General features: G+C 37.8%; 2 protein-coding genes and 1 long non-coding RNA gene across 3 annotated transcripts; 1 reads left to right on the plus strand and 2 right to left on the minus strand.

Annotated features, from left to right (window-relative positions):
• Positions 1–686: 686 nt before the first annotated feature.
• Positions 687–3,891, minus strand: LOC111345219 (nuclear receptor subfamily 2 group F member 1-A). Its single transcript, XM_022952531.2, has 3 exons — positions 3,486–3,891; positions 2,081–2,593; positions 687–1,738 (listed from the first exon to the last, which is right to left on the minus strand). The coding sequence occupies exons 1-3, from the start codon at positions 3,763–3,765 to the stop codon at positions 1,461–1,463; spliced, it is 1,071 nt and encodes a 356-aa protein (XP_022808266.1). The 5' UTR covers positions 3,766–3,891; the 3' UTR covers positions 687–1,460.
• A 168-nt stretch (positions 3,892–4,059) lies between these two features.
• Positions 4,060–7,383, plus strand: LOC148731959 (uncharacterized). The gene is made up of 3 exons (XR_016000290.1): positions 4,060–4,242; positions 5,619–5,711; positions 6,114–7,383. It is a non-coding gene; the product is annotated as an uncharacterized LOC148731959 (long non-coding RNA).
• A 1,448-nt stretch (positions 7,384–8,831) lies between these two features.
• LOC111343383 (uncharacterized) lies at positions 8,832–13,453 on the minus strand. The gene is made up of 9 exons (XM_022950585.2): positions 13,213–13,453; positions 12,742–12,912; positions 12,254–12,328; positions 11,983–12,070; positions 11,777–11,839; positions 11,511–11,557; positions 11,088–11,276; positions 10,677–10,743; positions 8,832–10,305 (listed from the first exon to the last, which is right to left on the minus strand). The coding sequence occupies exons 1-9, from the start codon at positions 13,338–13,340 to the stop codon at positions 10,177–10,179; spliced, it is 957 nt and encodes a 318-aa protein (XP_022806320.2). The 5' UTR covers positions 13,341–13,453; the 3' UTR covers positions 8,832–10,176.
• Positions 13,454–13,638: the final 185 nt, after the last annotated feature.

Here is a 13,638-nt window from a genome sequence, read left to right on the forward strand (position 1 = left end):
GTTTTAGGACTATCTCTTGAAATCACACCAAAAAATCACCTCAGATCACTGACGATATCAGTTGCCAACATCATTCTCGACGTTGCCAACAGAGTTCGGAGTTCAATTGAACTTCTTAAGTCAGGATCCCTGTTAGACCTGTTCATCTAGACAGGAGTATTTTACAATCTTCTTTGTATCAGACAAGTGGTACTAAACAATGACGAAAATTCAATCAGTTCTTTTCGAAGTCGTCCAAAATGCACGAGCATAAAAATAAAAAAATATTAAATGCTGCAAGGAAAGTCGGATCATTAGCGAGGCTCCAAAACTGAAAAACCAGTAAAACGAAAGTTAATTACATTGTAGTTATTTTCATGTGCGCCTCAGTCTTTCGTCTCGAAGTATTTGGATGCTTAGTTACAACATTAAATCCAGGCTCTATAACTAGTGCTGCCTCTGAATATGAAAGGGGTAACTTTCTAAGCAAACTGTGGTGCTGTGTCGGGGGCGGTGGGGCTGGTGGGGCTGGTGGGGCTGGTGGGTGAATTACAGGATATTTGGTTTTATCAGCTGAGTCAATAGATTTAAATTGGCCAGAGGGTCCTAGAGTAAAGAGTTTCTGAAGTCGACGTTTCGAAGGTTAATGCTCGAATGGTCGGTATAGAAAATAGTCTCGTACTGAAGTTTGAAGAAACAAGCCATGATATAGACAATCCAGATAATTCTTTTTTTTGATTTCGTTGTATTCTGGTACACGATATTTTCATATAAATTTTAAAGAATTATTATGATAAAATACTTTTTTCATGTTATTATGTTCACACATAGATTATTTAGAAATAAATTGTTTGACGCGCAGAGGTTTATCAAACACACTGTAGTAAAATATCCGAGCATACATGTATTCGGCATGTCACCAGAGTGACTATCATCATCGTTATCATTGTCGTCATTGTATCTGTCATTGTCACCTGAATATTCACATTTTTCTTGTTTACTTCGTATTCATCACTTTTTTTTTGGTATTATTCTGCCATGTGTCATGGTAATTCTTTCATTTATTCAAGGGAATGAAATCTTTTATCTAAAAAAACGCATAATTGTTTTAAATAAAAAAAAAACTTCTTATAAAGGCCTCAGTGCAGATGATATGTAAGGAGCATAGTAAGTTATGATGATGTTGTGCGACTCTTGGACATCTTTAGACCACGAAAGTCATTTTTCCTCTTGCATCATCTTGTTCGACCAATCAAATCGATTCAGTACTTGGTGAGAGTTAACATCAAACTACTATTTTTGACTTCTCGCCCCCACTTTGATAGCAATCTCGGCCTGTCTCCAGAGTTCGTTTCCTAGAATCGCAAAAAGCCTAGCGATCAAACTGGAAGTAGGCTGATCTAATGGCGACTCGTTATTTTGTTAGCTCAATATTCAACTCTCTCTTTAAATAGGTCCATTGGCTGGTTATAGGATGCCACTCATGCCATCAAGGAACCATGAACAATCGGCGCTGACGAGTTGCTGGTAAGCATCTTCTTGAGCACATCTCCCATCGATGCTCCGCGCAAAACATCGGCGAAAAACAGCTGTTCAATCACCGTGGGCTCAATTTTCCTCAGAGATGACAACATGAGCAATAGCTTGCCAAAGCGTGTGGGTTGGCTGGAGTACTGGGTTCTGATGTATTGCTCCAAAGAACCCTGTGAGGTATCTTGGAGGATTTCAATCTGCTGCGGCTGTGTAATTGGTGAACCGTCTGTGGGGACATTAGGTAGAAATCGCTTAGTAGGCTCACAGAGTTGTAGTGAATGATTTGTTTAGTGACTTTTAAAAGCATCAGTTAAATTGCTACATTGCTACCTGTTTATCATGGCTCCACCCCTCGTTAACTTTGTTTAGGAGAGTGTTCATCCCTGCTTAAAGCAGTAAAATGCAGGCACGTCAGGGGAGATCCAACGGAAGCTTTCATTTAATATTTAGTGGTATTAAATGTTTTCTATCAATGTACCCCGGTCCGAGCAAACTACTTCAACCAACTGAGGAAAATCTTATTGTAATGAATTGAAATTTCTGACATCGATAACATAGACTTCCTTACCCGTTCGAAACAACACGATGCACTTGATGTGAAAATGTTCCGTCAGATCCATTCCAAGTGAGCGTACTTTCTCCATCTGGTCCTGAAACAACCGCGCATGTTCCATTCGCTTAAGGATATTCTCCATGGACACTTGCCTGGCCTGCATGTTCGCAGTGGCGTACAACTGCTGCATATAAAGGTGAATTGGACTGCGGGCACTCTCTAGTACGTACAGGTCGCTCCACGCCATTTTAAGTAGCGTGATTTGATCGCTCTCTACCAGGTTGTTAAATGTTGGCAGCTTTCGAGCCCAGTCCACCACTGAGAAAAGCACATGGGCGGCCAACTCGTAAACGACCTCAGAAGTTCCCTGGGGTTGTGGGAAAATTCCCATGTGAATATTCCCTGGGTTGGACAGCGCAGGTTGAAGGAATGTAAATGGTAAAAGCCCCGGTGCGTAAAGCCCACTGGGATCTCCAAAATACGGGAAGGAGAAGCCAGGAAAAGCGGGTAGCTTAGTTGTTTGTACAGCTGCACAAATAAAAAGATCATATTCATTAATTTGGGTTTTTTATCTGGTTAATTTCAAAGAAAGTCGTAACCGATAAGGATTTAAAAATCTAAAATTTGATTACGCTGATTCATTTGTGGTATAACGAGAAAGCTTTCGTGGAATTCAAAAGCTGAGAGAAATTAACTTTATAATTAAGTAACAAGAAATCCTTCAGTTCAGTTTTCGAATTCTTTTCAAATTTGTTCTGATAATTATCTGCCAAAACTGCTATCTGATTGGTTAATAGATTTGAATGACAGGACGAAAATTGATTAGGTCAAAGCGAGGTCATGGTGCTGTTAGATGCTGTGGATCAAGAAGTTATTGTACAAAAAATGACATCAGTTGTACTAATTGAAAGCAGGGCATTAATTTCCATAAGGTCGTTAAGGGCATTAATTATTATGCAATGGGAGAATTTATTAGAAAATTAGAGATTTTCCAGCTAAGTATTACCAAAAGAGAATCTTTTTGAAATTGTGTTGGGACATTCAAGTGATGTAAACGAAACAAAACTGTTGATGATCCGTGGAAATAAGAATGGGCTGTTTTTGTTATCATTCTTCAATTGTTAAAATGAATATAACAAAATGGCACTTTGATTTATTGTTTAAAAACATAAATAGTGAACCGAGTTGAAATTTCGAAAAAAACCTAGAGATTTTCACCAAGTAAGTAATGGTTAATGATAGTCAATTACTCATTAACAATGAAAAGCTCCGTCAAAATTAATGCAAAATCAGAGAAAAAAGATCAAAGAAAATCCGAGAGGGATGATCGAAATGAGAAGTCTTGAGAGCCTTTTTTGAAACAAAGTATACTATCTTAAACATGAAGACTATGAACTTGAATATCAACAAATACGGTTACCTTCTTTCTTCATTCCGGTGCTGAGGCACTTTTGAAATCGGCAAGATGGACAGCGGCTTCGATTGTCTCTATCCACTGTGCAGTTATTATTTCCACGGCAAGTGTATGATGTACTGTTTCGGACAGTGCGCTTGAAAAAACTTTTACAACCTTCGCATGTGCTGACTCCATAATGTTTCCCGGTCGACTTGTCCCCACAAACAGCGCAGTCCAATTTATCTGCTTCTGTTTTTATTTTTGGAAGTTCTGGTATAGTGTTGCTGTCAGTACACGTTGTCATTTTGTGACGAGTCTCGGATTCAAATGATCGACTTGCAGTTTTCAGTTCAGATAAGTATGCACTAGGGTTTAGTTGAAAGCCGAGTCGTTTCAGTTGCAGCCACAGCTGTATTCAATTTTTTCTTGATTATTTATTCAACAATGGCCCGGTCAAGCCACAAGCTCGACTCATGTCAAATATTTATTGTAAAAAGGTCGTTAAGGTTGTGCAATGAAAGAAAAACCTTGGTCACTACCTGCTATCCTACCTGTAACCCTTTTTAGCGTTTTCAACTTTGTGAATAGGTTTTCTCGCTTGGAACTTAGAGAACCGTAAACGCCAATTTCACAAATTTACTATCTCTTTCGGATATCATATTTTCAGTGTAAAACTGAATCATTCTGTTCACGAACGGGCAGCAAGTTTGCAATGGTGGGAACTTAAAACAGACATTCGGCTCGGAAAGGACGTAGACTAAACTAAAACATTCATTTATATGTGAGTTTTAAGATTGTTCTACTTTAATATTTTAACACGTTGTGCGGCGCTGAAACTTGAAATCACAATGCATGATGACTTTTGGCCAAAGAAAGATTTGAATGGGTAATTCACGCTGCAAAGTACCTCTAGAAGAAACCATAGAAATGATGAATCTTTTTTCAAGGGACTGAACCAGAAATAAACAGCCACATAGATGACTCTTTCTGCAAAAATACTCCAATAAGGCTATAATTTTATTTCCCGTAGAAGGGCCGACCTTTGTGATCGGAGGGCAATTATTTGTCAAACTTCTAACACTATCTCTTGGGGCGTCAGTTGGTTCCTAAACTAAGATTTCAAGATTTAATATCATATCACAGCGATAAGAAAATCAAGGAAAAATCGGAGTGAATCAAATCATATTGCAGAGATGTCGTGTAAGACTTCTTTTTTTCTGTTCATCACTATATCTTCACAATGTATTTAGTGGCCATATCTTTATGCAGTGGAACCCCGATACAACGATCCTCGATATACAACGATATTCCTGGCACAACGATAGATACGCTATGTCCCAGAAAAAGTTACAGTAAAATGTATGGGACAGAACCCCGTCTCAATATAACGATAACTCGATACAACGATCTTAGCAACACAAAACTGGAGAGCAAGCGCTCCAGTAAACAAACTCTCGTTAGAGGTCAAGCATATCTGGCTTTAGACAATAGTTTTCTGTTCATTACGCTCAATCCTTTTGCCATATCTACAAAAACTGTGAGATATTTACTAAATCTCTCGTTTGGACTCGATTTTTGGATGGAAAGCACGATATTTTTCTCGAAATCGTGAAAAAACTGTCACCAACAACCCGCTCGACGGCTAAGAAACATGAATAAAGGCTGAAAGTTTCTTAAGAAACTGTGTTGCTGCGTCGGTGGGGGTAACAAGATAATGTGTTATATCAACTAAGTTGAAATTGTAAATTGGCCACCATAACGAATAAGCTGACGTTTCGAGCGTTAGCCCTTCGTCAGAGGGAATGGAGGAATTGTGGGTTGTATGTGGTTTTATGTGCAGAAAGCGGAGCTACGCCATTGGTGGGAACATGGTAACGAGAAAAACAAGCGTAACATATAAGCATTTAAGGGTAACATATCTGGCAGTAAATGTACCATATGTGGCACTAAATCACTTGTGAAATCGGAATCAGCTACATCTATAACACCATTTGGATCAAGAGAAGTGGAATGATCGTCGTTATTAAATATCATCCGGCATAACTGAGACAAACTGTCACAAGATGGTCTAAAAGCAGTCAAAAAAGCAACATTCTCTTATCTGAAAGTAAGAGTATTAAACTGAGGTCCATGACTGATGTAATGCTTTGTCACTAGGGAAGACCTCTTTCTGAAACTGCCTGCACTTGCAAGATCATTGAAGGCCACAAATTTCAGTGAAGCTCATATATTACATTTCCAAATGACAAGGTTAGAGGAAATTTAAAATTTTCATTCAAGTAGTGAGAGAAAATATCAGTGGAGACACTACGAAGTGTCGAATGCTTTAAACATAACATTCGCACTAAACGAAGAGAAGAAACGTGAACAACTAAAGATTAGACTGACGCTTTATCAATATACATCATAGGATCAAAGCCTTGTAATCGCCCCTGCATAGCATCAAATGAACTTTTTTTTCTCCATCTGGAAAAATCTTCTTAGAATCGATGTTTATTTTTCATCTATGTTTCGCGAGCATATCATACAGAAGCAAGGATATATGGTAAGTATGGGTTTCTCCTAAATTTGATAACAATGACGCCAGTTGATCGCACATTGAATTTCTTTATTTAATATCTAACTAAGAGTGTTAAATTTTGTTCTCTTCAGTTGAGGAGCCTCACTGATATCGGATATTGGTGGTCAGTTAGGCCTGTTTCGTGAGAATGTCTCTTCTGACAGCAACTGAATTTTTGGAGTTCTGTATCAAGTTACTTGTGATTCTCTTCAACAAACAAAAGACCAAGATTGACGAGCAAGACTATCAAGACAAAGAACACTGTACGGAAGCTTCACAGCGCTAGATTTTTTCAAAATCAGGTGGAATGTTTCTATTTAAAAAAGGCGACAGATTTACTACTTGTTCGACCCATGGTTAAACTTAACATACACCAAATATTTGTGCACAATTATCAATAATCAATATTAGACAAAATTTTCTTTGTTAGTAACATGAAGCAAAGCAACAGCTAAGATGTCGACCAAAGTAACACAAGAGATTCCAATAAAAAGTCGAAGTTGTCCACCAATACTTCCACGTAGGGATTTTTATTCCATGAGAGAGAAATACGACCGAGTCTTCTTAGTCTTCACATTTTTCATAATCTATATTTTATCCATTCAAAATACAAACAATCGCATGCAGAGAAGGACATGATCCATACGTAATTGGGTTCGGTCCTAATAATCCGTCTTCTGTCGAAACAGCGATTCAATTACGTTGCTAGGAATTTGTATTGCAACTACCTCCAAAATACCTGGTTTGTATTTACCTTCTACTCAGGAGGGTCAGTTAGTCATGGTTACCAAAAATGAGTCATGTTTTCAGGGGCGGATCCAGGATTAAGTCAAGGGGGGTTCGGAGAATTGTCCGAGGGTATGCTCCCCTGGGAGATTTTGAAAATTAGGTCTTCGGAAACATGATTTCCAGCATTTTGAGGAGAAATTTAGGGGGGTTCGACCGAACCACCCCTGGATCCGCCCCAGGTTTTAAGATAGTATATCATGTAAAGTCCATGGTTAGCTTTTCCTCAAATCGTCACTGACGCCAAGTTTAGTGTGGAATGTAATCCTTAGAAAATGAGCGATTATTCTTAACCAACACTGGTAGGCAACTGCAGTCGCTAAAATGATCAATCATGTTCAACTTTTTCACAACCGATTATGATTATATCAAATCATGTAATTTTAGCTCGATTAGTTTAAGACTTTTTTGAGTTGTTGTTTGCCTGATTGCTATTAAGTCGTGCTACCCATTAACATGTACTTCATTGTTCTGATGGCAAAAAAATGGTGGGTTGGTTGTTCTTGTACAAAAAGTAATCAAGCTCTGTGAACTGTAATCAGTGTTCCAACGAATAAATCCTGCTCTAATATTTAATCTTGATTCACTAAAGTTTCACTTAACTTAACATCAAAGTGTCCAAAATGGTAAAATTCCCTTAGTCTATTCTTTAACAGCTTCTATTATCTCTTGAACGCGCCAACAGTAAAGGACAGGGTTCAAACATGAGTTTGAACACACAGTACCTGAGGTGGTGGCGAGGCGCAAGATGTCGGTCTAAATATATTGCTGTGATGGTCAGCAAACAGGCAGCATCAAATACCGATGAAATGATAAAAAAAACCATCAGTAGATCACCAGTGAACCGATCTGTCAGCCTTGCTATGATGTACATTAGCTGCACAAGAGTTCCTACGCCAAAATCTGTCAATGCCAGGCTAATAAAACATGAAAAGGATAGTGCTATGACGGAGTCGCCCAAATTGCCAAGAGTATGGAAAGGTTTCTATTTCTATTTAATCTTTATTTAAACACGATCAATTCATTAGCCTATAAAAATACATATCACATACGCTAAGATATTTAAAATTAAAACTACATACTATAACACTAAAGCTGTTTTCCGTGAATGCCGTGCGTTAGACTTAAAGAATGTCATTGATCTTACGTTCAAATAACCCGAGACTCTGTGTTCCTTATATCACTTGGTAGACTGTTCCATAATGTGGCGCCATTATAGCTAAAGCTTTTTCTGTAATAATTAGTGCGCGGTAGTGGAACATTAAGCTTAATTTCAGAGTCCCTGAGGTCATAAGCAGAGTCACGCCACATAAACTTTGAATAGAGATACCTTGGAGCTAGCCCGTGCAGACATCTAAACATCATGGTGGCTTTATGGATTTCCTGCTGGTGTGCAAGATTTTTCCACCCTAAAAACTCGAGTAGCTCAGTTGCATCAGCATCATAGTTAGAGAATGTCAACACACGGGGTGCTCTATTCTGCAATTTCTGCAGTTTGTCTCGTAGCGTTTTCCCACAGCTACCCCAAACAATGTCACAGTAATCAAAGTGAGGTTATACTAAAGCTTGGTAGATGAGAAGTAAGGTTGATGCTGGGATCAGGTGCCTAATTCGCTTTAGGGCCCCGATACCAGAGGCGATCTTTTTCGTTAGTTTTTCGATGTGACTATATCAATCAAGTTTATCGTCTATTAATACACCAAGCGATTTTGTAGCTGTAACCTGGCTCACTTGAGTATTGTTCATTCTAATCGTTGGTGAAGCTGTGAGAGTATTCAGTCTCTGCCTCGACCCTATTAGCATGAATTCAGTTTTAGTCATGTTCAACGTGAGTTTGTTCGCTTGTAGTCAGTTGAAGACGTTTTCTAGGTCTTCATTTAGACAAAACTGAACGTTCTCAAGATTGCTTCCCGCATTGGTCTCTAGAAGTAGCTAATAATGAAGTGATGACATTGAGAACGCAGTTAAGAATTAACAAAACTCCCAAAGACATCTCCGTTACAAATTATTTCTTAAATAAGATATGAGATAATGATAATTTATTCGTATTACGTAACCAGCTTGAGAATGATGCGGAAATATGAGTCGATAGCAATGCCTGCATGTACTTATTGTACCAAGCTTACATTTTCGATAAAACCAACAACTTAAAAGTAATCAAAGACTTTCAGATTAATTACTGTTGTCAAAAGTTATTGCACGTTGGCAATTAAAGCAAAAATGAGCCCCTTTGTAATAAACAGCCAGAGTGCATATAGAACAGATCTGACCAACGCAAAGTCATTTAACAAACTAAACAAATCGAACATAGCTTGATCATATCATATAAAAAAAATAATCTTTATCTTCACCCTTTATGGCAACTAACTTATTTCCAGACACCCCTTTTCAAAAATGTTCCGATGATTAAAAGTTCACCTACTCCCGAGGACAAAGAAAATTTTTCCTCTTTTCTTCTCTTAAAGTTATGATTGAAATCATCGGCGAATATCTTAATTTAATTGCCCAAGGTTGTCCCTTCACTACGATCAATGCAGACGGTTCACAAAGGAAAGGAAACCAAAAAAGAGCAGGTGACAAAGCCCGCGAAGACAGCACGAAAGAAATTAAATCCGGAAATTGCTTTTGGTTTGGTCACCTTTGGATTATTACATTGCTCCCCAAAAACTAATAGTACCAAAGGGAACACAAATAGCTTGCTAGATTAACAAATCAACTCAAACCATTTGAGGTTTAGTTTTTCTCGATTTGTTTTATCAGCTCCTTCATCGAGTCAGGTCTGCTTTGGAAGTACATTTGGTTAAATCTGCAATTTATTTAAACTCTTTTCAAACGGTCACCCCGAAGTTGCGTGCTGCTTTTTGGTGCGACAACAATTTTTTCATGCTTATTATAATTATCTGCTGAACGGTGCAGCAACCGCTTTTTGAGTAATTACCGATGGTACATTGGATTATAGGAAAAAGTAGGAGCTGTTTAGAGAGCAGATGAATCATTGCGATCGCGTGTTGACTACAAACGGCTGCCAACAATATTTACAATATAACGTGTAACATTTAACACAGTTTGACATGCGGTGTCGTACTCATGTTACATTCCCATTCCATTAGCATAGCATACTAAGGTTAGTGGGTGTGGGATCTTCACTAGTTCAGTATTTGAACCAGTGTCAGACTGTCTTCACTGAAAACTTACACACTGCCAATCGGTCTGACCCGTTGATATACACTGTCCCACAGTCAGACCAACCGGCTTATAGACAATATAAATGTCAGACTCTCTAATCGTCACACTGTCTGATTCACAAAGCACATCACAGTCTGACTGGTCAATGTAAACTGTCCCACAGTCAGACCAACCAGCTGACCGTTAGACTGTTCCATCATCCAACTGCTCACCACTCGTCTGAGTCTCAGGTTGATCCTCTTGTTTAGTCTCAAGCTCAAACTCTGTCATTATCATCCTGTGATCAGACAAAGTGAACTCCTTGGGCCACTCCTGGTAGCAAATAAAGCGGATCTGTGTTAGTAATGTGCAGCATTGGCTGAATGGCAATCAAACTTCATTAAACAGTGCTGTCCATTCGATCAGATAAAGCAAAAGTTGAAACCAGTAGCCAACTGTACATATCTGTGTTGATTTAAACCCTCTGATCACTGATCTGATTTCATGGTCTGATAATCTACAAACCAACTGAACTTCCAGTGATTTGTTTGTGAGCTATATGTAGGTAGGTCATATATCGTGCACTATATATACACCAAACTTTTTCCCACCATTTTACTCCAGATCAACAACTATGGAATCATACAAAATAGATAAAACAGAAACGTTAAGGAAACCCTGAATAATAGCAAAGTTAATCTTACTTCATCCGTGAATTCTGCAGGCAACACCATGGATTTTTTAGGAACAAGTTGGCATTGAGGTGGATTTCTATAGAAAAAAAAGACAATAAAATGTGAAGACAAGCGATTTAGTAGACTCAGTCAAGTCTGACAGTTAGCTTTTATCATCTCACTGCGACAAATCATGTTTCAAAGTTAATGATTGAAAAGAAAGAGTTACAAAAGACTTGCAATTTCACTTATACTAGTCAAGACAGCCTCCTTCATGTGATAGGCCATGTATCATTTTCAATATCATAATCAAAATAAGGCTATCCTTATTTTAAATTTGAGAGCTTAACCTCAGTGAAGCCTTTTTGACGACATAATTACAATCTGTTGGGTAAAGATTGACTTTAATCTTATAAATTATCTTAAAATGTTCACTCTCACCTGTAAAATATATAATCTACAAGTATCTGTTCACCACTATAAAGCTTGTGAGTTACATGAGGTTCTTTGCAGTGTACAGTTTTGTATGATGACATAAAACCATTTTCAACCACAAAGCCATACACCTCATCTTCTGGGCAGCCATTAAAATCTCCTGCTAGCACCACAGGTACATTTTCCACATTATTTCTGTGAAAATATCCCAACTTAAGTGTTAGACATATCAAATCATCATACTTCAAAGTGTACATGTAAAAACTTTTTTTTTTATCAATTGAAGCTTCAGATTTCTACAGTAAGATGTAGACAAAGAGAAAGTGAAGGTACTTAAAATTCAAGCATTGATTAAAAAGTTTACCATCAAGTTAATTCTTCCAACTCAACAAAAAGTGTAACATAAACCACACATAAACTAACACTTACTTCTGCTGATATGATTCAATTTCATTTTTTACTCTCTTTATTTGAGACTGTAAAAAAAAAAAAAAAAAAAATTACAATTCTGGCAACACAAATACTTCCATTTACAAGCACACTTTAAATGATAATTCAAGTATGATTATAGCCCTGAAAAATTCAAATTGAGGAAAGTATCATGGGGTAGACTTGACCAAACAAAATTTTTTTACCATCTACAAGTTAACTATCAAATGAATACTCATATATTTTGTGTACATATGTATGCTTACCATTCGTAGCAATTGGTCAATGAAGTTTGAACAATATGTCAAATGTGTTGTCATAAGCACGATCTAATGTGACAAGAGAGTAAATTTGTTATGGTTAAACTAACCCTTAGCACTTGTTTCTAACCAATAACAGGTTTTTAGGAGCTTTCTAACAGATTTAATCCGATATATACTTTGAGATACATATCATTCACAGAACACAGTACCTCTTGCTCATTTGGCAACAGAAGGTGGACTAGTAAAGCAACTCTGCGATTCATATCATTGAAACGAATGGGACATATGGACAGTATGCTGCACAAAAAAATAAAGAAAAAGAGAAAAGAAAAGAAAAATAATTTAATTGAGGACATAACTTGTAACAAAGGTCTTAATGAGAAAGTCAGTCTGTATTCTGCCTAAAGTTTCCTTCCATGCTTTGTACCTGTTACACATCCTTGCATCATAAAGAGGGAATATAACAATGAGAGAACTTACCTGATTGAGCGATCAATCAATATTGCTAGGCCATCTGTCTTAAAACCAGTCCTCTTTAATTTTACTATTCTGTATCTACAATGGGAAAGTAAGTTGAATACGGTTACATTAGGCGTACTATAAATGATTTCAACTCTTCTTGACCCAGTTATGATGAGGTTCAAAGCAAAGCTCAAAATCACATTTTACCCAGCTGTAAGCCATTATGGTTATGGTCACATCTTAATGCAAAAACCAACAAAATGGACGAAAACTAGCACATTAAGTGGGACTAGTTAAACCTGAAATCTACTGGATTTCTTTTGAAGGACATTAGCAAAATGACTGCGGTAGAATGACTGCTGTACTATGCATATCGCACATTGAGTCCTAAGCCCCAAGGCTGCACATTTAAAGGAATGCAGTGACATGACTTTGGACATGCTACATGTACAAGCAATAATCAAAGACATCAATTTGATGGACAACTTATAAGAAACAGATCTTACTTTTCCTCAAACTGTGAATCAAAAAGTTCCATGACATCACCATGAAACCAAAATTCCTGAAGACAAATAATATCTACACTAGGTTTCTGTTTAGATATAAGATCAATAATGGCACGGAATCTTGGTAAGTACAGGTTGGGGTTACTGCTTTCACTGCGATCCCACCAGCCGCTGAAATGTTACAAGATAAATAATATTACACTTTGCATATTCATAGCCTTATTTTTCAAAAACATTTTCATAAGGACATGCACAAGTAAATTGTAGTGCCGGTAGGTCTGTTTATGTCCTAATTCCATCCACTGACCATTTATCAGCATTTAAGGTCCCACACTGGCAATTCCATAGTAAGATGACATCTAAGGGTATCTTTAACACATGCGATACAGGGGAAGAACTATTACAAGATAAACCTGCAAGTGTGTTTTTTCACGCTGTAAACATTATGTTGCGACAAAAATATGAGCTCACCTCAACCAATTGTAACATGGGGCCAGAATATTGAAAGTAGCGATGCGAACAGTTTGTTTTGCCGCCGATTTGTCGCTCATGATGTGAAGGACTCGACGACACGTTAAAAAGAAAAAATTTCGGGGCATACAGTAGGCATCCCATGCTAATTAAACCCAATAACCTCAAGGAAAATAAGAACAAGCTCTAACAAGAACCTGTCCGCCATGGTCGACCGGCACTGACAAACTCTTTCTGGTCAGCGGAGGCGACAATAGTTCCATGAAACGTTGTCGCACTGTGATTGCGTTGCATCATGGTCGTAAAACAAAAATTTAATCATTTGCATATTGACGGTTGGAGTGAACTTCTTTGGCGGCAGCAAGGTAGCGTGAGCATACGTAGTTTGTAATGGGAATTCACTGTCTGTTGCCGTTCCTTGCGCGA

The sequence above is a fragment of the Stylophora pistillata genome, chromosome 4 (genome assembly GCF_964205215.1).
Source record: "Stylophora pistillata chromosome 4, jaStyPist1.2, whole genome shotgun sequence".
Classification (NCBI taxonomy): domain Eukaryota; kingdom Metazoa; phylum Cnidaria; class Anthozoa; order Scleractinia; family Pocilloporidae; genus Stylophora; species Stylophora pistillata.

Excerpts from the sequence above, each read along its gene's own strand:
- LOC111345219 (XM_022952531.2), bottom strand. The coding sequence starts at position 3,765 with ATGACAACGTGTACTGACAGCAACACTATACCAGAACTTCCAAAAATA. Across the intron at positions 2,594-3,485 it reads CACCGGAATGAAGAAAGAAG|CTGTACAAACAACTAAGCTA; the intron begins GTAACCGTATTT and ends TTATTTGTGCAG. Across the intron at positions 1,739-2,080 it reads CATCGTGTTGTTTCGAACGG|ACGGTTCACCAATTACACAG; the intron begins GTAAGGAAGTCT and ends ATGTCCCCACAG.
- LOC111343383 (XM_022950585.2), bottom strand. The coding sequence starts at position 13,340 with ATGCCCCGAAATTTTTTCTTTTTAACGTGTCGTCGAGTCCTTCACATC. Across the intron at positions 12,071-12,253 it reads TTGATTGATCGCTCAATCAG|CATACTGTCCATATGTCCCA; the intron begins GTAAGTTCTCTC and ends TTTTTTGTGCAG. Across the intron at positions 11,558-11,776 it reads TTGACCAATTGCTACGAATG|TCTCAAATAAAGAGAGTAAA; the intron begins GTAAGCATACAT and ends TTTTTTTTACAG.